At 43.1% G+C, this 26915-nt stretch overlaps 1 protein-coding gene across 5 annotated transcripts in view; it reads right to left on the minus strand.

Moving 5' to 3' along the window:
• PRDM16 (PR/SET domain 16) overlaps window positions 1-26915 on the minus strand; it is a 1086739-nt gene that overhangs the window by 469258 nt on the left and 590566 nt on the right. For all 5 annotated transcript variants that reach the window (XM_085609172.1, XM_085609165.1, XM_085609160.1 and 2 more), the window contains exon 3: window positions 4686-4736. In XM_085609172.1, the coding sequence (XP_085465298.1) occupies window positions 4686-4736 (51 nt within the window). The remainder of the gene's footprint in view (window positions 1-4685; window positions 4737-26915) is intronic.

Raw genomic sequence — 26915 nt, forward strand, 5'->3', positions numbered from 1 at the left:
AGGATCCAGTTGCTTTAACTGTTACTATTCTGTTGGTCATGCCATGTGGTAGTAGATGGGATATGCAGGTGATACATGATTCACTTTTTTCCTTCCACCTATTTTTCACTTGGTTTTGCACTTTGAATTCACAAGTCAGCACACTCTGTGCTTTTTTAATATCGTAAACCTCAAGTTTCATCTCAATCCAAAAGTCACAACAATTCAAAGTACCTACTAAACAATAGATTCTCTGAGACAAAAAAAATGCATTAGAATTTGTGATGTTGTGATCGCTTTATAGTCTTTTAATATAATTTGAAATTCACAAATCCTTGAATTTGAGAGCGTACTATATATAGCATTTTACAGAAACCCAAACCTAAAATATGTTACATTTCAGGCTAATATTGTAAAGTAAGCATCCACTGATATCCCTCCACAACACTTAATACTAGGGAGGCAACTGTTCTTAATCTTTTCTGATTTTGATATCTATTTAACTTCCATTGTGAGACTAAATGACTTGTCAAGAATTACACACTTTTTACAAATGGATGGAGCCACGAGATCAGAACATAAATGCATGCACTCACTGTCAATAAGAAATCTTATCTTCTCTGCCTTAATGTTTGTTGGGGACATACAAGCTTTCTCTGAGATTCCTTTGAAATAAACTCATATAAATCCTTGCTCCAGCCCCTTTTTGCAAGCACATGGTCGAGCAGAGATGTTTTACCTTGGAGTTCAAGGGTCATATTAATCCGAAACGATTTGCGGCTGTGCAAGATGTCCCGAACTGATGAGATATTTTTTTAACGCTTACCACTATATCAATCTGATTCCAGTCACAAATAATTAGCACGCCATTTACTCAAAACAATTAGCATGTGGTATATTTAAAATAATTAGAATGGCGTTTATTTAATTTAATTAGCATGCGGTTTATTCAATATAATTAGCATACAGCTTAATCAGACCAATTAGCACTCACGCGTCTGCAGATTCGCAGCTGCATGCAAAGTTGCAGATAGAAGGGATGGGTGTGCAAATCGAATCTGAGCTGTGCCCGATTTCTGCTGCCCCCCTTCAGACTCCTCGGGGACGTGGGGAGAGTAGAGGGTGGGGCGTAGTGGAAGAGAGGCTTCAACTACTAGCACCGGTTAGCTGTGGTCTACTGGCACGTGAAATGCAGACCATAGAGTTTGTTGGTATTTGGAACGATGGCTTTCTGTTATCTCAGAGATCTCTTAATATTAAATCCATTGTGCTATCTCACGAGCTCGGCAGCTGTGATCAAAAGAGGGGACAGGCATTAAGAGTGATTCTATGGCAGACTGACTGCAGTGACGTAACAAAACTTGAGGGCTCCCCCAGCAAAGTACACGGAAGCCCCCCTCTGAAACAGTCAGGAGCTCCCAGGCCAGGGGCCCGCCTCCCGTGCATACTGCCGGAGGGAGCCCCCTGGAGCTCGCCTCCCCCGCACCGCGGAACTGCGAGGGCCAATGTTAAACCCCCCCCCCCCCACCGCGGAACTGCGAGGGCCAATGTTACGCACTTACGCCACTGACTGACTGCATTTTGCACAGTGACTACACACCTGTAGAAGTGGTTCCAAAACTCACACCATGCACAGACAACGCGAGGAAGAAAAGATGATCCAGAGGTTATTATAAGGAGAAACTGAAAATGATGAATATGAAAACGCCACTTTAAAAAAGAACTTTATCCAGCCATCCATAAAAATAGTTTGTCACCCAGCGTCAGCTGTTGTATGCTCAACTATGGTAATTCTTCTCAATCAGTACTACAGATGCATATGAATGACTATGTGCATAACTGGCTTGACTGAAGACACAGGAGTCTTTTAGAGTTTGGTGGAGCAGGTGCACTGCCAAAAATTAGCCAATCACCCTCCTCGGCAAACCCGTCGATCCGGGAAGCCTCAGCTTGTTCTTCCAGTAGAAATCTTTGGTCTGGCGACCTGTCACTCGGCCGGTAGCAGCGGCGTAATGAAACTTGAGGAGGCCCTCCTGCAAGCTACATCGAGTGTAGCCAAGCCCGCCCCCGTGCACAGTGCCGGAAGGGGCCTGCTGGAGCTAACCCCCCGCACCGCAGGGGCTATCATTACACCACTGGCCAGTAGGTCATAGTGGTGGTTGCCCCACCTATCATTAGATCTGCCCACCTGGGACCTGTCAAGCAGGGCGTGCTGAGCATGGTGGTGCCATGCAGCGACATCGCTCAAAGACCACCAGGTACAGGAGGAAAACTCTGAGAATCAGGGCTTTTGAATTATTCTGTTTGAATACCTAACTCCTGCCTTGGGAGTTAGTTCATTCCTGAAAAAGAGAACAAGTTTGCTGAACAGGTGCATCAAAGAGGGCTCTGAAGATTTTAGGTATGCCCGTGAGGTCGATGGAGATGTTCAACTCTGGCAGATAGCCCTCCACCAGGGCAGTGGAGGCCATGGCCTCCCCTGTCCAGAGAGTGCATTTTACTTGGGGTGGACTGTCACTGTTTGGGCCTCGGTGCACCTTTGATATGTGCACCAGGTGCAAAAATGGTCAGTTCATGTTACAGATGACGCACTGCCCACAGGGCACCCAGAAGCTCGCTCATGATTCGGGGTAGCACATTAGTGAAAGATTCAGCAGGTCTTTGAAGTGGGCGCTCTGTCTTTCTTAGTGAAGGCAGTACCCAAGCTGCACTTCAAAGAGTGGGCAGAGATCCTTTTGCAGGCAGTGGAACAATAAGTGATGGCATCTACCTGCAGGGGGTGTGTAAGGTGTTCAGGGAACCATTTTCTCCCATTTCAGAGGGTGCACTAGGGGCAGGGCACTGACTGTGAGCTACCTCTTTGTGGCAGAAAGTCAGTGCTCAAGCTGATGGCCTCTTTGTTTCTGTCCCCAATTCCTTAAATTGGCATGGGTGCAAATACCAAGTGTTGCCCTCATTTGCATGGGTCCACACCCACATGCAAATGAGGTAGAACCGCCTTAAAATAGCACTGGCATTATATGTGCACCACTGCCATTTGTATTACAGATGGAGCAGCATTAGTACCACGAGGGCACAGAAAACAGGCTCCAAGTGACCCATGGACAATGTTTATAATCCACCCCTGGTGGACAGGTGAACAGACAGACAACCTGCCAAGTTCTAAATTTGGCCCTTAATGTTTTGGAGATATCACTTGGCCTATTTTTTGTTATTCCGGTTTAAATATAGATTCTGGACTTCCCTCTTACAAATATCCATTTGATGCACCCTAAACCAAACAGGGAATGAGTCACTCCAATTTGCTTGAATTGATTGGAAGATGGCTCCCCATCAAATCACAATTGCTGGAACTGTGCCAAATACACCCCCCAAAAAAACAAGAAATCAAATTAGTTCAATGTATTTAAAACTAATAGTGTTCAATACAATTATGCACAAATTGCGTTGACATTTAAATAAAAAGTTGCTTCAACATTTAAAGTCAAAAACTGCAATTTCAAGAGAATATTAAGATGGTGAGGGAACAAGATTCAGAAGTGTGAGCCAAGCAAACGCATTGAGGGACGATGTTGTCCCAACAGCAGAGCCACCATTGCTTAGGGTTTTGGTAATAAATGCATATATCTATGCACATCTTATATCAAAGGCTACGAGGAATACATTACACGATTATGTGTATTTGGCAGGGTGTCAGCCTTATTTTTTTTATTATCTTTATTTTTTATTTTACAGAGTTTTATATAGCGCGAACTTGACCTAAAGGTATCGGGTATCAGAGCGCTTTACATAGCACCAGTTGCGTTACATGAGGACGCAGCCTTGTGCCCAAATAATTCTCAGTAGCAGAACACAAACGATTCACCTTCAATGTCAGATGCGTGACACAAACATTTTCTAATAAATGCCCAAGGTTACATTGCAGATGCTCTGCTCAGTTCAGTGGTGGAGATAGGTTTAGTGTGACTGTGCTGAATATGAAATCTTCAGCTCTGTGTCCTGAGTCATTATTGTGCCCACACAAACCATTTTTAGCTGTCAACTAATTGATCATTGGTTACTGTCTAAATGAGATACTGAGTATGGTATGGGCATCTATCATGAAGGTGTGGACACCTTAAATATGCTTCCTGTTAGCTATGATGCTTGAAAAGTGACTACCAGTCTCAATATTTATTACACAATTCCCCTGTACATCAGTTGCACAGTTCCCTGTACAGCAGTTATAGGGCATAGGGAACGTTTGGCAAGTTGGCATTAGTATATTGGAATCTCCCTTGGGGACTGTGGGGTAGCAGCGGGCCCTTAATAGCTGGAATAGGCCCTTCCCTTCAATATTCCAATGTGTGTCCGTCTGGTTCACCCATACAACCTTGAACATTCTACTATAGGTAGTGGGATGTTGCAAATCCATTATAGCCCTTCTTCTAGGGCTACATCAGTGGTTAAAGACCTTTTCCTGGTAATTGGCCCTTAAATGTGGTTTAGAAAAATAATTAGGGAGAGGGCATTTAACTAACAGTCGCCGGGAATAATGCCACATGAATTGCTTTGAAAATGCCCACATCCCTATACTTCTGGAAGGACACATTGGCTCAAACTAAAATCCACCATCTCGCTCCATCGACCAGTTACGTGCAGTCACTTTTCTGCACTTTGTAGCGTCTCATACCAAAATGCATTGAAACAATCATATATGTTCCTACCTTTCGTATGCAGCCTTCTTGCGACGTTACATCAGAGTCACCGTGTTCTTGCTGAAATAGACAAAGACATTTTTTAAATTTATAACAGCAAAAAAATAAGTTTTTTAAAGGTAATCTTTTTCTGCCTAGTTGTTGTTCTATTAGAGTAGGAACAGAGATGTTTATGGCCTTTAGCTATGTTTTAATTAATGCAATTTCCTACTACCAGCCCTAACTTTAAATAGATTTTCATCTACCTGTCCAAAAAGTAATTTGCGATGTGAACACAATTAACATTATCATAATTAATAGTGTTTATTGACGTATCCTGCTTCAGAATAAGAATTTAAAATAGATGTGCCATTTTTTTTTGCCTTATTGTTTGTTACTACTTTTTACAGTGGCTCACTAACCAATCAAAAGAATCTTGCAGACAAGTTTATGGAAAGTGGAAAGTGCTTCTAGGGTGAACCTTAATTGGTTTACTCTTATGCACCTGTGGCGGAACCCCCGCAGTTTGAGGGAATCTTCGCAATGAGAAGTATCATTGCGGAGACTTCCTCCATGACTGTGGGGCCTCCACCGCAAGTGCAGAGGCCCTTTGTGAATCAGGTCCTTAAATAACATAGTTTCACACCCGGCCACATTTCCCCTCTTTCAGTGTTGTTTTATGTTGGCTGGAGTTTTTTGGTTAGTGGTGGATACCATGAAAGTAGTGTTGTGCAGCGTGGCTAAGGTAAAAAAAAGCCTTAGACACAGCCGCCCGCGCCATTTTATAGATGCATGCATCACGCTTGTGCGTACCAACAAAATGATATGGGCCATTTTTTTCTTTTTAGTTACTGATCTGAGTTGGATCACTAACTAAAAAGAAAAACAAAGTTAGCAAAAGCCTTTTTTTTAAAGTTGAACGGGGGAGAAGGGAAGCTTCAGGTTGTTAAAAGCAAAATGGGGCACTTAGGAACAGACATGAAAGCAACACAGGGGAGGGGGTGGAAATGAACACAGAAACATTATGGGGAAGATGGACGGAAGAGGCAACAAAGCAACATGGGGAGGGCAGGGGAACAAATTTGAAAGCAACACAAGAGAGGGTGGGGGGTACCAAATGGGGAACCATTGCGGGGTTGGGGAATTAACGCAGAAACACCACATTTGGGCTAGAAACACAGAGGGCATGGATGCAGGGAGGCAATAGAGAGACACACACTGGTGAGCAGAACAGGAAGTGGGCAGGCGACAAAGACCAACACGAGGAGAGAAATAAATAAGGGAAACAGCTTGAAAATTTGTACGCTCATGGAATGCTCACTACAAAAGAAAAAGTAGCGCTTGTAAGCAATGTGAAGTAAATATGCCAACCAATCAAAGTGGTGGTAAAGAGGCAATGCTCCAAGGGAGGGACAAACACAAAATTGACTAGCGGAGGCACAAATAAGAGCAGGCAAATTAGAGTGACAATGAAGGCCAACCAATGGTAAGTTTTGGGCGGATTCCAAGCCCCTCTATCTTGTTAGTAAGCTACAACACACCTCACAAAAGACAGTGCATGTGCAGTTTAGTAGCCCCAACCTAAAAAGGGTGAGGAATGCCCTGTAGGTAATATGACTCATGCATCCTCTTCACTTGCCAGGCAGAGGTCGTCACACTCTTTGTGAGATATTGATTGCAAAAGACAGTCACAATTGAGGTGTAGTACCATACCACTGAGCCTCAGTGCTACTATTCCTGCTGCACAATTGATGGCTCTGCACTGATGATAAAGTCCACCCAGGAAATTTTTTAAATCCACTCTCTTTATGGAGATGTCAAAAACCACAAGTGATAACAAGTGACTGTACGGAAATGACATTACGATTATACAATAACAAATGCAGATCTGTATTGTTGTATTGAATTTGAATAAAAGTTTATTAAAAAAAACACAAGTGAAAAGGCACTGAAAAGGGAATTCGTATGCCAAGCTTCAAGAAATTAGAATCAACTCCGAGATAATGTAACACTGATCACTGCCTGCAATCATTTTGAAAAGGTCCTAAAATCCACATTTTCAGATTGCATCTAGCAATCTAGATACTACAGTGCCTGTAAATATTGTTCTGTATGTGATCACTGTCATTGGTTAATGCTACTTTAGTTTTCATTGTCTTACTTGTGAACCACCTTGTTGCCCATCCTGCTATGCATGTGCTGAAAAAATATCAATAATGAATAATAATAATCCTCTCATCACCTCATTCACCACAAATATCCTTAGAAATTACTACTGGGTCATCAGTGGCTACATTTCAGATGAAATAGACTATTTTTCCTATTCATAAAATGATATCAAGTCCAAGATGACTAGCACTACTCGCAACACCTCCATTTCTAAGATTGGGTCCTTTTTAAAAATTCTAGATATTGAGATTCCGGAGACAATGAAGTTGTGGCTTTCAACTCAAAGCAAGTGGTGGAAAAGGCTGACACTAGACAATTGAAGAACAAGGACATGTCACAGTGCTAGTTTCAGGACATGCAGAGCCTCGCAGAAAGGTAGCAAAGCTGATTATTCTCAGGGGCTTTGTTTTATAATAAATCTGTGAAAACAAAAATGTCATGTGGTCAATCAGTAATTTGAGGAGAAATCAGTCAAATTGAAGGCAGCGTCTACACAACAACGATACACTAAAAGGCCTTCTGATGTCAGGAAAGTCTAATCACTACTGTTGGACCAGGTCCTTTTCTGCATGGTTATCCCTGATTCCAGAGACTTCTCTACTCCCATTTACCCATCACTATGAGCAGGCGTAGGTCAGGTTAGGGGGTGAGGAGGTGTAAGGAGGGCATCAAGGTAGTTTCAGGGGCTTATGGGGTGGAGCTTTGGATCCTTTCCTTATTCCGGTGGAGGAGGAGTGGGGCAGGGGCCAGGCTGTATGTCTGCCCATGAACCCTTCAAGACTCAGTGTGAGCCTCACCTGGTGAAAGCGGACTGGACATTCCCACAACCATATGGATACACAGCACCTCTCATGATTGGGTGGAGCGCTATCATTTTCAGAGGGTATCACTTTACCAAAAGGTAATCATGCCCTGTGCCAGGCAACCCTTGGTTTACGACAAGTGGTACCATGTGAATCTCTTGCCTAAAGAAATTGGTGCTTAGAGCGTTGGTGCATCCACAGCCAAACTCTTGAAATATATACTCATTCTCTTGGGCCTTAATCAAAGACCTGTTGTAAAGGGCAAAGTTACAAATTTCTTGTAAGCAGTTCAGTACACAGTGAAGGTGGAGGAAACATACACATCCATTGTTTAGGTGTGAAGTTGGATTCCAAACTTTTGCAAGGTATTAATGGAATGGAATTTTTTTTATTTAGCTCAAACAACTATCTGGAGGTATCTAGAGGCTGCATAAAACAAAGAGTAGATGACCCATTGCTTCCTAATTCTGTGCAAAGAGCCACATTTTCTGGGACTTTCTGGACAAGGCAAGCGATTGAGCTGATTTCAGCTCCAGGGGACGGCAGTTCCAGCGTAAAGCAGAAGACCTGAAGAAACTGCTCCCGCCATGAGAGACGCACTTGAAAAGTTTAACCACCAGATGTTTTGCAAAGCCTGAGTGCAGGGTCCTACCGGGTGTATACCATCTTGGATTTTTCTTGAAATAGGATGGGCCCATGAAGGGTCTTACAGGCTGTACAGAGTGCTTTGAAGAATATACGTTGCTTGACCGGTAACCAATGAAGCTGTCTGATGGCTGACCTTGCAGACTGACATTTAGGAATCTTTAGGAGGAATATAGCCGCAGTGTTTTGAAGAGGTTGCAGTTTCTTGAGTAGACCAACTCCAAGATCTACATAGAGGCTGTTACAGTAGCCCATTCTAGTGAATACCAGTGGAGTGACTGCTGTTTTTAAAAGATCGAAAGGAATGCATTTTTCGATATTTTTGACAAGTCTCAGAGTGTGAAAGGAAGCTGAAAAACCTTATTGATTTGATCTTTGTATTGCAGATCAGAGTACAGAGTTACCCCAAGGTTTATAACTCTGGGTACTGGATTTGGAAAAGATCCTAATTCTGATGGCCTCCATGTTGGAGATCAAAAAGATGGATTGTTCCTGAACAGAATTACCTCAGTTCTGGAGGAGTTCAGTTTCAAAAGATTCTGGTCAATCCATTCCCCATGTCCCTTTGGCCGGTAGTCTTGCGACGGCCAGGCAGACATGCGCACTTTAAACCTCTTAACTTACCTGTCTTCGACAGCTGAGTTAAGACCGAGCAAAGACCTCTAGTGCTGTTTGGAACACTGAGAGCCTGCTCCATCCAATCCTCATGCTGCTGATGAGAGCAGCACCAGGATTGGTCAGAGGAGTTGCCTGGGGCCTTTGTTGGAGGTGTGAAGGACACCGGACGGGACAGCGGATTTGCCACAAGGAGTTTTCTTTTGTTTTTTTAATGTCTTAACCTCTTCGACGCCGATGACGGAACGGTTCCGTCATGCACGTCGGTTGGGCTGTGCTTATGACGGAACCGTTCCGTCATGGCCCCGCCCGCGCTCAGAACTTTCAGCACCGCGCGGGAATCCGCGCAGCGCTGAAGAGGTTAAATGTATTTAATGCGTATTTAATGTGAACCAAATCACCAGCATGCATCACATTACCGTTTTAAAGTTATGATAATGTAATGCATGTCGGCAATGTTTTTCATGCAATGTTGCCATGCACAGGCACCCACCTCCCATTTGCCCGCCTCACCACTCCCTGTAGGTGGAAGCCGCACTGAAGTTCACAACTTTATTTTTTTTCTTCTGAAAACTGTGATTATAACTAATTTTATTATTTCATTGTATTAATTGGTCCTGTTGTGTTTCCTGATTTTGCATTCAAAATCATACAAAAATATTCTACCTCTGTCAACAATACGGGAGAATGAAACTGAGGGTTATCTTTGCCCAAAAAAGCAATCAATTTACCTGAACACCTTCAACCACATCCTACACCTATCAGAAAAAAACTACATTCCACAGTGTAGCAAACACTGCAAAAAATGATTAGCTCAATCAGATAAAGCAAACGAAAACCAGTAATTGACATTATTTGTCCTTCATTTGTTCCCTCCCTGCGATGATTAACTTCGTTTTACAATACATCACACACAATTTTTGTCTTGCTCAGAATTAAGGTCTTTCACTTCATTGCAGTTAGGGTATCAAAAGCTTTTCAACCCACATAAGTATCGAACGTCATTGGTTCCAGGTGTGTTTACTTTGCCAAGCTGGAGGTCATTTTGTTTTAAGGAACATAACTTTTTATTCTCTGCACGGTGTAACCTCTTAGTCAGCCGCCAAGCCTCAGTTAGCACTTACTATCCCTAAAAGGTCAAAGTTAGCTGCAAATCACATGACAGGTAAGACTTATGGTTCTCCCTCCACCTTTTGTAAATATTACTTTTGCAGTTCATTCACATCTTCCTGGTCACATTACATTTGATGCATTAACAGCTCTCCCTGAAATCTCAGTATATTTTTTGTCTTGCGCACATTTTTTGGCTGTATTCCTGTTTGGTCTCTTGTTTTAAGTGCTAAAAATATTTCCAAACTTAATTAGAATAGGTTTTTACTGTGGTGCCTGGTGGAGTAAAAATCACTATAGTGTGCAATACTGTCTTGCATTGTATTATAGCATTTTTATGCAATTCATTTTCTGGATGAGGTCTTACAGCACTCAAGAGAAGAACCTGATCCTTTAAATACCAAACCTGCAACTCCATTTCTAGCTTCTTCTGCATATTTCATATCCAAGCCTGAAGATTATGTAGATACTTAAATGTTTTCACAGTGAATACATGCTCTTTACCTATTCCTATAGTATATGTTTCACATTTCTTTAGTCACTTCCCACTCCGGCCACACTGGCTGTGGTGAAACAGGAATAAATGCAAGACACAATTGCTCGAGAAAAATAACAGAGATCTTAGCCAATATTACAGATGAGAAGTAGCATGTTATAGAAACATGTATCACTACAACCACTCAACACATTTCCCATGACAATGTCTGTCAAGTTTGTGTCGCCAAGCAACGAAGGATGTGGGCCATTTCCTTAGCAATTGTCTAATACCGATGATGAAATGATGACAAAGATTTATCATTTTTGAGAGGTAATTAATGCAAGTTATAAACATGTTTGTGCTGGGCACAGCCAAAACGTTACTAAAATCTAGATTTTGGAAGCACTTTATACATTTTTTTAAATCTCAATCTTTTTGCGGATTTTGTGGCAGCCTTATACTGTGTGCAGAAGTAGATTTCCAACTGATTTGTTTAACTTGCATTTATCTTTCATTTAAGGTGTGTAGCATTTTATATGCCGTTGCCTGAAGGTATAAGACCAGCAAAATAATTGAAGAATATATTGTTCTTGTTTTAGCCACACCTTTGAGTCCCGCCCACACGCTTACTGGCCCTGTCCCCATTGCACTCAGGATAACATGTTCCCATTCTTTTTTTTTTTTTTTAAATGCACTTCGACCGATGGTTCATATTGCTGAGCCTGAGTGTCAAGAAGAACATCTTTGCACGAGAGGCTTTAAATTCTTCTCAATGGGTATGCAAATGTCAAATGGGTCCCAGTAATTGATTAGTGAGATGTCATTGATCTCTGCCATCTCGATCACTAACTCTCGTGAACATTATAGTGTCCTCACGGTGGTATCATGCACAAGGAGTGACATCATTGAAGGCTGCTAGCACATTGGATGTTACTCATTTGTGATGCACCATTCCCAGGCAGAGATTAGTGCTAGCTCATTGCTGAGTCATCTGCTGGGTTTCAGCAAGCTAGGGCGGTTACATAGATCCTACTGAATCTCAGTGGCGTAACGATAATTGAGGGGGCCCCCCTGCAAGGAACGTGGAGCTGCCCCCTCCGGACTCTATCAGGAGCTCCCCGGCCAAAGTGCAGTGCTGAGGGGGCCCCCTGAAGCTTGGGGGCCCCTCCGCAATGCGGGGGATGCGGGGGCCTGTGTTACGCCCCTGCTGAATCTATAGGATTCAGACAAGTACATGCGCAGTACCATTTATTCGTGCAATTAAAGAGAAAGCTTCTGAGCCGGGAAGCCGATCACCTCCTTTCAAAATGGCGGATGCTGCGTACAAGAGAGAACGTGCTGCCGCTCCAGGTGAGCCGCCTGCTGCTATCATCTCTAATCCCGAAGCTCTTTTTGGTAAACAGAACCTCCTTTGGTGTGCCTGTCTGTTTGCTTCGTTGTGCAAAGCTGCACTCTTCACCTGAACCTTCTGACGTTTGCCAAATAGAGCTGTGATTAATGATACGTTTTCTCTCACTATTCTTCTCTTAGAAATACACGGCATTCACATACTGCTGTCTCATGCAGGTGTTTCCTGCCATCAAGATCTTCAGATGCCCTCCCAGGTGGGGCTCGCCTCAGGGATGAACGTGGCATAAGTCACATACGCTCCTACTAGTGTCTAAAGTAGACCATTGATTTGGATCTGTGCTTGCAAAATACCTCCAGAGGTATCCAACACTGCATCACTGTCTTAAGTTATATAGTGCTATATACCCTGTTGTAGCTCTCAGAGCTCTTTAATTGGCACATTAACTATTACCAAATTAAACTGGTGCTGCCTGTTTCGACTTCAGAAGAATAAACCACTAAGGGGATCTTTCAAGAAGAACTCCTCCTCGCATCATACAAGTGAACTTTCCTTCAATATCTTATGTGTGGCCTAGTGACTAGAACTACCGACTTTGGAAGATAGGGCACCAGGTTTAAATTCTGGACTCGACTCAGCATATCCTGTGACAATGACGAAATCACTAAGGAACTCATTACGAGTTCAGCGGTCCAACCATTGAAGTACCGCGTCCATGACTGCTGCGCTTGTGGCATTCTGACTGCCGTATTACGAGATTCCAGAGGGGCCAGCGGTGTGTCTGCAGCGGTCTTGCGTCGGTGGTCAATGTATTTCCATATATATTAATGCCTATGTGAACCTTCCAACTGCAGACGTGTTGAATGCACACATATGCATAATATATGAGGAAACATGCCACCTAGCCAATTGTTGGCGTACCACCCATAAGTGGGCAGTCCTGGTAATCGGTACATGGTACCGAAGCACTAACCGTTATTTAGCAGAAGACGGGGTCATTTTCATTGGGGTGAAGTTGCTCCTGTGTAGGGGGACCTGGAGAACGGGATCCACATTGAAATCTACTGGTAAGAACTGGAAAGGGGTGAGTATCCCCCAAAAAATCCTTAGATTCTACTGACCTTTTGCCAGTGGTCTGACCACCACTGTTGTCTCGTCGGGAAGTCAACTCATAATATAGAGCGTTCCTTCCCCCGACTGCCATCCCGGTGGTCGGGGGTGTGCTGGCAGTGCCAGTGGTCAGTCGCGGTCTTCGAACAGCCAAACTGCCCGATCTAGTAATACGGCGGACAGCTCACCGCCATCAGATTGCCACTGCCGGGACGGTGGTCTATGGACCACCGAACTTGTAATAAGCCGCTTAACCCCCTTGTGCTTAAAAAGGGAACATTTTTTATTGTGTAGTTAGTAAAGTCAGGTGCTGTAGAAAATGAATGTGTGTGCACATCTATCTATCTATCTATCTATCTATCTATCTATCTATCTATCTATCTATCTATCTATCTATCTATCTATCTATCTATCTATCTATCTATCTATCTATCTATCTATCTATCTATCTATCTATCTATCTATCTATCTATCTATCTATTTATACACACACACACACAAACACACACACATTAGTTATAGTTACTCTAGGGCACTATTTATAGTTCTTCAGATAACTATGACTGGTGAATTTCAGTGGTTTTGTTAATTTAAAATGGCATGCTTTAACTGACATTTTCACCAAACTATAACGTCCCTTTAACCTCTGTTTTAATGTAAAGTAGAATATACTTACAATTACTAACTATAACGTCATGTTAACCTTTGGTTTTATTCTGGGGATTTCGAATTTGACATAAAGTAATATTTCATTATCAAACATAAAGACAACCCCACGGCATGCATGACCTTCAGCCGTGTGCCATGTGGGGTTGGCCAAATGTATGGCCTCTGGCCTTGTGCAGTGCAGGGTTGCCCACAAGGCCTGGTCTGCAGCCATGTCCTACTTCCAACTCCCCGCGGGCAGCCCCCACTGCAAATGGCCATTGGACATCGCAGTGTGGGATTGGGTGCAAGGCTTGCCGTGCTGTCAGGCCTTGCCCCCACCCTCCTGCATGCGCCCAAACCTCTTTTTTACTTTTTTTGGTTTCTTTGGATTGGTGGATCCTCTCCAACACCCAGAACAACACCCCTGAGTGTCCCTCCAGATCACTCTGGCTCCGCGGATCCAGAGTGACACCATGGGTCGTCGGGCTGGGTGTCGCAGCGAACCATTGGATCCACGGAACACCCCCCAAAAAACACGTTTACATTTTTTTTACAACAGGTTGGTTCATCTGGGTCCCCCACAAGGCCGAAGGGAACTCCTACCATGGCCCCTTATATTTTGTTTTTTTGTTTAATTTTTTAGGACTCCAGACTGAGCTCCATTTGAAGGAACTTCATTGAAACAGCTGGGGAACTTCTTGAGTTCCCAATGGTAGGGTTTCAATAGAATGGCTGGGTTCCTACCTGAGCTCCCTATGAAGGAGCTTCATTCGAATGGCTGGGGTACCAATGCTCTCATTGGATGAGTTTCATTATAAACAGCTGTTTACTACTTGTTCTTCCTTTGAAAGAGCTTCTTCGCAAAGGCTAAGACACTATTTGAGCTCCAATTGGAATAGGTTCATTGGAACAGCATGGGTACTAACTGAACTCTCATTGAAGGAGATCTTTTCAAACAGCTGGGGTTCTGTATGAGCTCCAATTGAAGGAGCTTCTTTAGAACAGCTGGTTACTACCGGAGCTTCCGCTGAAGGCCCTTCACTGGAACGACTGGGGAACTGCCTACACTCCCATCAAAATAATTACTCTGCTGCGGCTTGTAACTACCTGAGTTCCTTTTGAAGGAGCTTAACTGGAATTGCCTGCTCTCTCATTGAATGAGCTTCATTGGAAAGGGTGGTTGCTAGCTCTCTTTCAAGGAGTTTCTCTGGAGCGACTGTGCTAACATCAGATCTCCTACTGAAAATTCATTGGGACAGCTGGGTACTACCTGAGTTCTCACTGAAGGTGCGGCACTGGAAAGGCTGGGAACTTCCCAAGCTGCCATTGAAAGAGCTTATTTGGAATGGAAGGAATTCTCCCCAAGCTTCCTTAGAAAGAGCTTTATTGTTATGACTCAAGAACTATCTGACCTCCCACTGAAAGAGCGTCATCAGAATGGTGGTCCACGATCCACCTCTGTAGGACCTACATTGAACCAGCTGGGGCTATTCCTAGAGCTCCCATTCAATGAGTTGGATTGGAATGGCTGTTTTCTTTTTAAGTTAGCTGCCATTTAAGGAGCTTAATTAAAACGACTGGGGTGCTAGTCTGCACTCCCAATGAAGGGGCTTCATTGACACAGCTGGGTACTATCTGATCCCCCGTTAAAGGAGCCTATTTGGAATGTCTAGAGTACTCCCTGAGTTCCCACTGAAGGGGTCTTCAGTGGAACAGATGGACTCTTCCTTAGCTCCCAATGTAGGCGCTTGAGTGGAATAGCTGGGTACTACCTGAGCTCCCATTGAAGGAGCTTCATTGGAACAGCTGAGTTACCAATTGGGCTCTCATTGAAGGAGCTTCATAGGATCAGTTAAGGTACTACCAGAGCTCCCACCGAAGGAGTTTCATTTGCAAATCTGTGTATTACCTGAGTTTCCATTGAAGGGGATATATGGAAAGGCTCCAGGACTTCCTGAGCTCCCAATGAAGGAGCTTCATTGAATTGGCTGGGGTACTAGCTGAGCGCCCAATAAAGGAGCTTCATCATAACTACTGAGTCTCACCCGAGCTCCCATTGAAGGAACTTCAGTGGAACAACTCGGGAACTGTCTGAGTTCCCATTGAAAAAGCTTCTTCAAACAGTGGGGTGATGTGTGAGCTTCAACTAAAGGAGCTTCTTCTGAATGTCTAGAGTACTCCCTGAGTTCCTACTGAAGGGATCTTCCGTGGAATAGAAGGATACAACCTTAGCTCCCAATGAAGGAGCTTGATTGGAATAGCTGGGTACTAGCTGAGCGCCTGTTGAAGGAGATTCATCGTAACTGCTGAGTCTTACCTGAGCTCCCATTGAAGGAGCTTCAGTGGAACAACTGGGGAACTATCTAACTTCCCATTGAAAAAGCTTCTTCAAACAGCGGGGGTGATGTATGAGCTCCATCTAAAGTAGCTTCTTTGGAATGGCTGGGGTACTCATTGAGCTTCCATTAAAGCAACTTCAGTGGAACAACTTGGGATGAATGAATTGAATTTACAATTTATAGAGCGCCTGGTTACTCTGAAGGAAGTGGTCCCGTGCCAGCATTGCCATCTAGTCAAGATCTACCTGAATTCCCACTGCAACCGCCGGGGCACTCCCTCACCCCCATTAAAGGAGCTTCATTGAAAGGACTGGAGAACTATCTGAACAGTGGCAGACATTTTTTTCTTTATCAAGATTTACTATAACACTGCCGCGGTGCAGACACCCGGAAGCATCTCGCCGACTGCATTTGTAAGAGCTCTGATACGCTGAGGACTTGAGACTTTCTGCCAAGACAAACAGAGGAGGGCACTGATTAGAAAATGTCGCCATTCCTTCTGCCAAGCTCTCTGCGGCTGGTAACAGGGTTGTAATCTTGCGGTCTGGTGCATTCCTTATGGGAGCCTTATCGGATTCTTAAAGTCCACCGCTAATGAGGGTGCAATTTGCACCTTCGTCCATCATTCGTATTACCACCGTCTCTATCTGTTTCCTTGTGGTTTGCAAGGTAGTTAAAGGTAGGCCTACACTTTTCAATGTGGCTACTGCCCGGAACAGACTGGTCAAAGGGATATTTGAGGGAATTGTACAGCCACTAAAGTGTCTCTGTAGGACAGAAGGCCAGGGAAAGTGTTAATCACATGTTTGCAGCAGAACCAGGGACATCATAAGGGTTTCTGGGGCCCTGGGCCAAACGCATTTTGGGGACCTTGTTCATGACAGCTTTGAATTCATGATCCAGTTTCAGCTTTTTCATGTCCTCTTTGGCCAGGTCACTGACATTCTAAATGTATTTACATCTAATATTCAGGGATATTGTTCTCAATATTATAATTCAGCAGCAGCTCACTAACATTATTGTTAATATTCTTTGTGACCCCCTGCCATTTCTCATATGTGAGGTCCTGTTTTGATCTAAAAGACACTATTTTTATGGCTGTCGCATGGTGCTGAAAAACAAACATTTCTCTGTAAAATGTGTGTAATGGACTCCAATACATCAGGCACGTTAGAAATACATTAAATGTAAACGGTACTTAAGAAAAAAGCTATTAAGAATTATTCAAGGTCATCAGGGCAATGACTGAGATGGCTCTGTGGGGGGTGGGGGAGGGGTGCAAGCCTGGGGCCCTGGGGCAGGGCCCACTTTGCCCATGCCTTGAAACGTCTCTGGGCAGAACAGGCTTCAGTTGCTAGGGCAGCCAGTCACATATCAATGAGAGCCTGATACGAGACTGACTCTACCTCTACACCTCATCGTGTAAAACCACAGTCACGAGGGTATTTCACGGCGTGTTCCTTCAAGCCAGAGTATCTCTGGCTTCTGTACATGACCCATACACCGTTCCCTTTCGCGCTTTCCACCTATTTGTCTTGCCGTCACTTGGATGCCTTTTAATAACCTCCCGTTCTCACAGATTTTCATTAGACAATGGAGAGCTGTGTGGCTTTTTCCATAGCCTGCTGATAGCGCTGTACAGTTATAATTAAATATTTGTTTTTTATTAGGTATCTCCTGCACTATCTGATGTCCTGGGACTTTAAACACTGCAACCCTTGATGCTCTCGCCTGTATCAGCGAATAATCAGTCTTCTTTTCACTGCGAGGCGGGGCTATGTGCTTACTTTGAAGCTGACTTATTTAACCCCTTGACGGCCAGGCTACGTGCTGCACACATTTTTCTACGGGAAACAAATGGAAATCTGACTTTTAACCAGGCACCACCCAGGATTCGACTAAAACACATCTAAGCATGCCTTTGCTGCGGTTGTCGGAACATTTGTGTTACATGGGCTTGCCCTTGGCTTAATTATGTGCATTATGCGGTGCCAAGGTGTGGTGGGTTCTTTAGGACATGGGTGTATGATTTTTAATGGTCTATGGTTCCATGGGGGTGTGGGTGCGACCAAGGTTGCTTTCACAGGTCAGCTCTCTAGTGGCAAGTGAGATAGAAATTAGATCAGGCCTCTGGAACAATGTGATTGGGGAAGGTCAAATTATGTGGCAGGGTTGACTAAATTATGAGGCAGGAAAAGGCAAATTATTTTCAGAAAAGCAACACATTTTGTGATGGTATTACTTCATTATATGTCATTTTTAAACATGTTAACACAGTCTGGGAAAAAGTTTCACCTCTTTAGTACCAGTTTATCACCCAAAGACAGGAATATGCTACTGAAAGTTGACCAGTGAAATTTTACAGAGGGTATTCCACTATGCAGCAACACGTGTCACCACGTTTTTAGTAATTTTTTATCTGCTTGAGCTAGGAACAATTTTTTTTGTTAAAATCTGCAACTAATACAGCAGATGATGGATTATGTGGCAAAAATTGCAAATTCTTAATTCAGTGGAAAATGCAGCAGCAGAATCTCATAATTACAGTGACTCTGCATTAGATTAATTGGAAAAGCATTCTGCAATCTCTCTTGGTCAGTGAAGTTACTTTAGGACCTGTCTGCGCTACAGGACTGAGGCTGAAGATCCCCTAGAATTTATCCCAGTATACTGATTTTGGAACGTCCCATGTTTTCTTTGGGAGGGCATAAGGCAAATAAAGCTATTTGACCTAGCAATGTCTTCCCCCTGAGATGGGGACTTAGCAGAACATTGGAGAACACAAGAAAACAAATTGAATAAATAAGAGACGTACACCTTGCTTATAACAACTTAGGCGTCTATCCAATACCTTAGCTCCAAAGGAATGTTTTGAAGAATGCAACCTCTGTAGGTGAGTAAACAAAATGGTGTTCCTTGCCTCCAGTGTGTTTTGCCAGAGAAAACTTCAGAAAGGAAGCATGCACAATCTGATTATTTTTTTAATAGCCCATAGCACTAAAGCCCTGATTTTGAAAAGCCTCCTTTGTGGGAATAGCCTTTGAGGATACGGCTCTGAGGGCTCTTTCCTCACCGGCATGGCTTCCAAAAATCTTCTAAGAGACTGGCTTTATGCTGTTAAATAAACAAGACCTTTTCAAAAGGTAGCCAAACACTTTGGGAGATGTGCCTTTATGTCCCCCAGTATATGTCTGGGTACGTAGCTAATGGAGCTTATTAAAAATGAATCAAATGAATCCAAGATAGGAAGAGATGCTCTTAGACCAGGGAGGAGGTGTTTTGGCCTCCTGAGATGACCATTGTTCAGCTGCTCTTGAAGACGATTCGGGCCTCCAAAGAAATAAATGTGTTTTTGTGTGTGGTGATGTAGGTGTTTTGAACTTTAGTACGATGAGAAGCAGTAAGGAGTATCATGGGTACTGGCAAGTGGTAGGGATTTAGACGAGCACGGTGATACCACAGTGATACCACCATCCATGCAGGGGAAGGTAAAAGGTTGTACACCGATTCCTTTGGGAAAAACCAACAACATGCGCAGAGTCTCACTTGTAAGATGAGGCTTTAGTAGAATATTCTTTAAAATTGTGTATTTTGTTAAGTGGGCAAGTGCCCTAAATAAGATTGCAATATACCACATATGTTTCAAAGTTACAAAGAGAGTCAAGGAATGTATTCCTTCACTTTTGGCAAAGTTCTATCAAGTGGGCATTCCTAACGGTGAAAGAAATGATCACAGCTGGTTAGTGATGACTCACCCCAGTACCGAGCAACACACCGCTCAAAAGACCAATATGGGTAAAAACTCAACTTAAAAGTGGAGAAGACACTGCTTCTTGATTGTATGACAAACCAAAAACAACACCCCGCAAAACACCCTGGGTAATATGAAGTCCCTGCAAGAGACCAGTTTCAAGTGCCACTTTTCTACATTATTCAAAAAATCTTCTTGTAAACAAGTATTGGCAAAGCCAATAAGTCTCACCTTTGGAACCTATTAGATTTGCCAATGGTTTTTATATATGCTAGTCAGCATCCCTGATGCGGTGCAGCATGACAAAAGAATACAAAAAAGCCTAAGGCACGCTATTTTCTAGGCAGGTGCACAACATTTTTATTTACTGATCCAAGTTAGATCAGTAAAGAAAAAGTACCAAAAAAAATCTGTGAAATAATTTTTTGAAAGTGGGTGGGGCAGAAACAAAATGGAAGGCAGAAGAAACATGAGACGCATGAGTGGGGGACGCAACACAGGGGAACAAGTAGGGGAAGCAATAAGGTGGGCTCTGGTGGGAGGAAGCAACCCGGAGAGCACGGGTGAGGAGAAGCAATGCAGAGGTTAGGGGTGGGGGCTAAGAAAAGCATACAGGCATGAGAGAGAGAGAGCAACATGGAGCAAAGGTTAGAGCAAAGCAAACAAGTGAGAGAGAAAGCAACATGGAGCAAAGCAAGCAGGTGAGAGAGAAAGCAACATGGAGCTGAAGGGTAGAAAGACTGGTGAGATAGTAACGTGGGGGGATGCACATAATGGTGAGTGCATCACAGAGGGGCCATGGGAGAAGCACACGGGCAAGCGAGAGTCACATTGAGTATAGAAGGAGGATAGAGAAGCACATTAGGGTGATAACTGGGGACAAATGCACTCACGTGGAGTGCTTAGGACAAAAGAAAAAATTAGTTCCCTAAAAGTAAGCTTTGGAAGGACAAAGGTGAATTGGCTATGCTCTAGGGGAGGGACAGACACAAGATGGACAAGGCAAGATATCAAATAAGCAGGCAAATCAAGAGTGACACTAACACCAACCAATAGAAAGCAATGGGCAGGTTCCAAGCCCCTTTATGTTCTTGGTTACCCCAAATCATGTCTTTCACAACCAGACATCCATTTTGTCTGGTAGGATTGACTTATTAAATGGTTGTAATGGAACAGCAAGTCCTTAGTGGCATTAAGTCACAACTGTTAGTTCTGAATATTTCTTGTACTTTTTTTTCCCTTCTGATCACATTTTTTGTGCAATTGTCACCTGGTTCGAGTAGAAAAAGCAAAAGTAACCTGTGAAACTAGATGTGAGGCATGGCCACAAGCACTGCACTAGCAACATTTACCATGTGACTTTACAAACTGCAAGGAAAATACACTGAGCAAGTATGTTGCACGATTTGTATATATTCCGACATACCTCTTGTATAATTATGCAAACAACTACCCAAAGATAGTTTGCACTATATGTGTAGTTTTTTCAATCTACACATTCATGTGGAATTTTTCATGTGATATTTTTCTATTTTGCCTACCGCATCGTATACAGAGCAACTCACCTTTATATATTTTTTCATTAAATTATTTAGTTTTGTATGTTACCCAACATGAGCTCACTTGCTTAGCCAAGAATTGCCTTAGAGCTCACTTATTTCATCACAGCTTTCCTTATCACCCATTGTAACTTCTCTACCTGTCCCTTCACATTACTTTCCCTTTCACTTATCCTCACTTCCTATCAAACATCTATAGAGTCACAGCCTCTCTGATTTCCCATTCTGCCTAACTCATCAGCATTGTCACCTCCACTCAGCCTCACATATTCACCAACTCTCTCACAATCACAGTTCCATATATACTATATTGGCCACTGGAACTCATTCATTTTCTTTAGTTATATTACGATGTAATACAGCATTTATATTGCTTTACTACCCCATGTGGGGTGCTGAAGTGCTTGCCTACATGTAAAGCATGCAACACCGTGTACGGTGTGTGGTAGGAATGATGGTGTCTTTGTTTCGATCCTATCTCCAGTGTTTTCATGCCATGCGTGATAACCACTGAGGTGTGGGTATCATGTTACAGGATGCAGCGTGTAGCAGTGTGGTGTATGATGAAGTGTGAGAGACAGGCGTGCAGTTTTATGGTTTTCAGTGTGCTGGTTGCTTTAGAGCAGTTCTGCAAGTTACTTTATGGAATTTCTTTAATTAGCTGCTTAGATTCTTACAGCAGTGAGTTGTCCAATCTGAGTTTTTATGTATAGTTGTGGTCCTGAGCTTGCATGGTTGGAGGGAGAACGAAATGGAGCAATCTTTTGGGATTAGCATTGTTATTATTATCCCATATCTAAGTGTCATTGTGAGATGCAAAGAAGTATTATATTATAGTGTATAGATATTTGAGACTATATTAAAGTCCTCAGAATTTTTCAACAGTGTGACTTAGTATTATTGTGGGACATAACTATTACCTTTGCAAGGACATATCTATATAATGCCACGGTGAGCCATAGGCCAGCCCTTGTTTGCTTACCTGCACATTGAAAGCAGCTTGCTGACTGAGTTGTTTCCAAACGGTGGGTTGTAAGGTGAGGATTGCTGTTGAGGGTGCAGCTGGGCTCTGTTGCTGGGATATGAGGTGGTGCACGTATCTAGGAAATAGCCATGCTTTCAACAATTTTCAGATGTGTATACCCTTGTGGGTGCTTCTAATGCTGGCTAGGAGTGAGTTCCAGAGCTTGGCGGCATGTACTGAGAAAGCAGTGCCTCCTATGACTTTCTTATGGTAAGATGGTATGATGATACGTAGTGAAAGCCTGGAAGGCAGTGTTCTGTTTGGTTTATATTACTTGAATTTAACTTGAAGGTATAGAGGTTATTTTCCTTGGGAGACTCTCTGGGCAATGCAGAGTGCCTTGAGCAGTGCCCTTCTAGCTATGTGTTGTCAGTGGAGTGATTGCAAAGACCCTTCGGAAAACACTCAATAGACCACCTACATCCTTTCCTATACTCGCACACCCATGAAATCTCTTCTTCATGACTGCATGACTGCATGGTCCCTCCAGCTTTCCAAAAAAAGGTCTATCTATTGATCAAGAACACCTTCCAATCACTTTTTTATTATGTCTCAGTGTCCCGATGCCATGGATTCTCCATGCATGCTCTTCACTTAACTACTCTACACATCTTCTCTGCTAAACAGATCTGTACTCTGATAGGTTTGCATCATTATCCATAAGCTCCCTCCTATTGACAGACTGCGATTGTGATACTCAGACTGTCTACTATTGTCAGTCTTTCAACTTGCTAACATAACAAACTGACGTGTCTGTCAAATGTATGTGCTGTGTATAGAAGCTGGACCCTTGGCATTTGCTGTGGATCAAAAATTGTAATGATTAAATAAGTAAAAAACTACATACTCAAACAATATACTTGCACGTAAGAGATTTTGCTTTCCAGCTTATTCTAAAGGACCAAGCCTAATGGTATACGAAACAGTAGTGCTACATCCATAGTGGACCGCATAGCAATCAAGATAGACCACTGTTACTGTGGGATTCATTTGATCTGTAGAGTAGTGGTGCTACTGAAACAACTAAATAGCCAGTCTGTGATCCATCAGCAAATGAGATAGAACTGTTTTATCAAACTCAAACAAAATCTGTGTTAACCCCTTCCATGCGGGGCGGATTCCCCCGCTGTGCTGAGCGCTGCTTGCGCGGGCGTGGTCATGACGGAACGGTTCCGTCATGAGCACAGCTCAACCGACGCTCATGACGGAACCGTTCCGTCATGAGCGCCGAAGGGGTTAAGTATGAGGTCTTGTGGACATCAACAGGTCATGGGGTTTGCTGACGGAGATCTAGAGGGCAATCTGAAGTCTATTGTTGTGTTGTGCCTTTCGATTAATGATGCCTTTCTCACTTTCCTTCTTGAATAATCTCGAGTAAATTTACACATCTACACTTTGTATCTTGTTTAGTGCATGGACGCCCTGGTAGGTATCCGTTTGCTTTACAAATGATATTCATTGACTCATTCATTCATTATTTAATAGACATATTTCTTGTATGTGATGCTGCGTTGTAAATTGGATAATGGCCTCTAGTATTGACAGACGGCTCAGCGGAAGGCAGATGTTCTCCAAACAAATCCAAAGTCGTTAGAGGGTGCATTGATTTGCTGACTGTACGATGCGCTAAGAAGACCATGATGCACAACTAACAAGCGGACCCAAGGTTTTTCTGTACTTTGAAATGATTTTCAATCAGAGAACAGTCTTTGATCCCATGATGCAAATGGTGCCCTGGACTTGCGCCTTCACTGAGTATCTCAACGCTTCCTAGCCGTAGCCTAGGTGGCTGAGTGAAATCCACTCTCCATAATGTGATTGTTTATTAAGTCAAAGTATATTTTATTGTATGGCTAATTGAAACTATTAGAAAATGTAAAAATATAAATCAGACATTTCCAAAGATTGTTCAAAATTAGAATTTGGAGATGAGGATTAATAAGTGATTTTGAGAAGTCTCTTTTGTTGAAATAGCATTAAAAAATGTCAAACTACCACTGGCTAGTCTCATGTCCAGAGAATTAAAACATTCAGCTGTTGCGCCTCTGCATGTTATTATGTTTAAGCCTAAGTCGAACCCGCGGAATCTCAGTCTTGCCAGTTCCTGTTTTGTTTTGAGCCTCATTGCTTCCTTTAGGTCGAGTTGGACAGAGGTTTGTGTGCAGGGATATAGTAAAGTGCTGACATGCATCATGATTAGACAGACAGAGTTGACTTGTGCGACGGGGAAGGTACGGTGTTGTTTTTTGATTGGGACTTTTCGTTGGTGCCACGGGACAGGAGTTCCCAGAGTTCTTCCATGTCAGGCATTTTGATTGAGTTTTTGATTGTTTATCTGTTGGACTGGCAACAGCTTCACTGTTTTCCAATCCTATGATCTATGTTACTCATGTCCTATCTCGCCAAACCCTTGTGTTTCTTCTTTGTACTGCTCTGTGAAGAGCTACACGAAGAGCTCTATTTGAGGGAGTGCACTGAGGTACCACAGGGATGTCTCACCATCCCAAAGAACATGGCCCACTTCCTGTCCATCTGGCTGATGCATAGAGATCTGTGGAGAAAGCAGCATGGGTAACTCCAGAAGAGAGGAATGCATGGTCTCAGATCCACCATTGCTTTTTTTGTGTGGCTACAGATACACACGAGCCCCCCTCTGAAAGTCATGCTGAAGGAATTCATAAGTAGGTCCCCAAACAAGAGGTAAACAAACAGATGCAGTTTGAGATGGTCTTTTCCCTTTGGAGTGGCACTGATTGGTTAGGATAGTGTAACAGCAGAAAATGAAGGAAGCATATGTTGTTCTGGCTATAGATACACAAAGGTGTGGCTCCTGAATATCAAAGACAGAATATTGTGGTATGGAAATATGAAGGAAAAAATATTGAAACCGAAAAATCAAAATGTAAGTATAGAATTTTTATACCCAACTCCACATATACCTTCCTTGATTACATATATGTTCAAGGTACGTAGATGTCGATTTAGGAATAGTAAATCTATACTTCCTTTATATGCATCTACCTTTTGATAGTTTGTTCTTTATTATTTTGTCCATGATATTATTGTATCACAACATTCCTATTGTCGATATTCAATGGTATGTTCATGCACAAGAAGTCCTCTTTGCAATAGCCACACACATGCTAAAGGGCTATATGAGCAGGTGCTAGGCACAAGGTAAAGAGGCAGATTCAGTTAGTGGTGTGGAGTGGTGTGAAGTGGTGCTGATTGGTTGGGGTAGAGAAATATTAGCAAAATGGAGCAGCAGAAGTATAAACAATGGGCTGCAAGCCAAATTGGGCTAGCCTCAAACCAGAGAACAAATGCTTTTCCCCAGGAGACTCGATGCAGGACAATAAGTACAATAGGATGCCAGAAATGACACACGAGATCAAAGCATAGGGAGAGGATGTGGCCTAACGGGCTACGGCGGTCGATCTCAAATCTGGGGAACCAGGTTCGAGTCTCGGCAATGACACTCAACATCCTTTGATTCTGGGCAAATCACTTAATCTCTTCATGCCGAACAAATATTAAAGTGTGCTTGTGTAAGGTACCTGGCGCTCATGTAAAGCGCTCTGATACCTTCGCGTCAAGTTCACGCTATATAAAACTCTGAACCAAAAACCCACCAGGGCCTCTCTGTGTGTCTGGGCTCACAAGCCACACAAACTTGAATAACAAGTGCGTGTGCGAACCCTGAGTCAGGGAAAAATGACCAACACTACAAGTGCCTCTAAAGCATACGCCACATCCCGGGAGCACAATAGCAATACCTAAAGGACACTAGCATTACACTGGAGCAATGCATCTACGCAACACTCCGAATGCTTCTGTCAACACTAACCAATTGTGGGACATTGAACTATGGCCCTGAAAGCCACTTTGACCCCTAATATCACCGTAAAGTGTGACTGCATCACATTGTAGCACAAATGCATGCACGTGATTCGTGGCTGTCCTATTCCGAATGTAAGGGGGTGATGGCTCTTGCATTTCATTAAAAATTAAAGAAATGAATTGCCATTCACTTGCCACCACTTCGCATCCATGAGGTAGACCAAAACTTGAGAAACTGAAGATGGTCCAGGAAGGATGGGATATGTTCAATCCGAAGACAGAGCCTCTCCCAGGCTGGCAAAGTCAAATATTGAAAATTGGATGTTTCTCCAACAACAAAAGAGTACAAATTCACAGCCGCCAATGGAAACTAGATCCAGGAAGATAGGACGTCTCAGCCTTTTGTGGGATAAAAATTCCACTGAAAAAAACATATTGGGATTTTAAAAGATTCCCTACACAAGCGAGCTTCTTTGGAAAAGTGCCGAATGCATAAACAGCATGGCAGTGTTGTGTGCAGTAGACCGCAGTGCACCAGCGCATGGAGCAAACAAATGGGAAGGTCAAGTTCTGGGCATGTGTCTTTCATTTATCTTTTGCTCTCTACCCTTTCAAGAGGTAACAATGACCCTGATATCGACAAAATAATATAAATGAATTTCTTTGGGACTCTGCTTATTGATAGCTTGTTTTTAAAATGTTCACTAATAATCATAAGTGAATAAGGAGAGCCCATATATCTCCCAGTAATGGCAAAGCTGACATTGGCTCGTTTCACGCTATTGGCACCTCCAGAGTTAAGGGTGAAAAGGCTGTTTGTC

This window comes from Triturus cristatus, chromosome 1_2 (assembly GCF_964204655.1).
Source record: "Triturus cristatus chromosome 1_2, aTriCri1.1, whole genome shotgun sequence".
In the NCBI taxonomy this organism is placed as follows: Eukaryota; Metazoa; Chordata; class Amphibia; order Caudata; family Salamandridae; genus Triturus; species Triturus cristatus.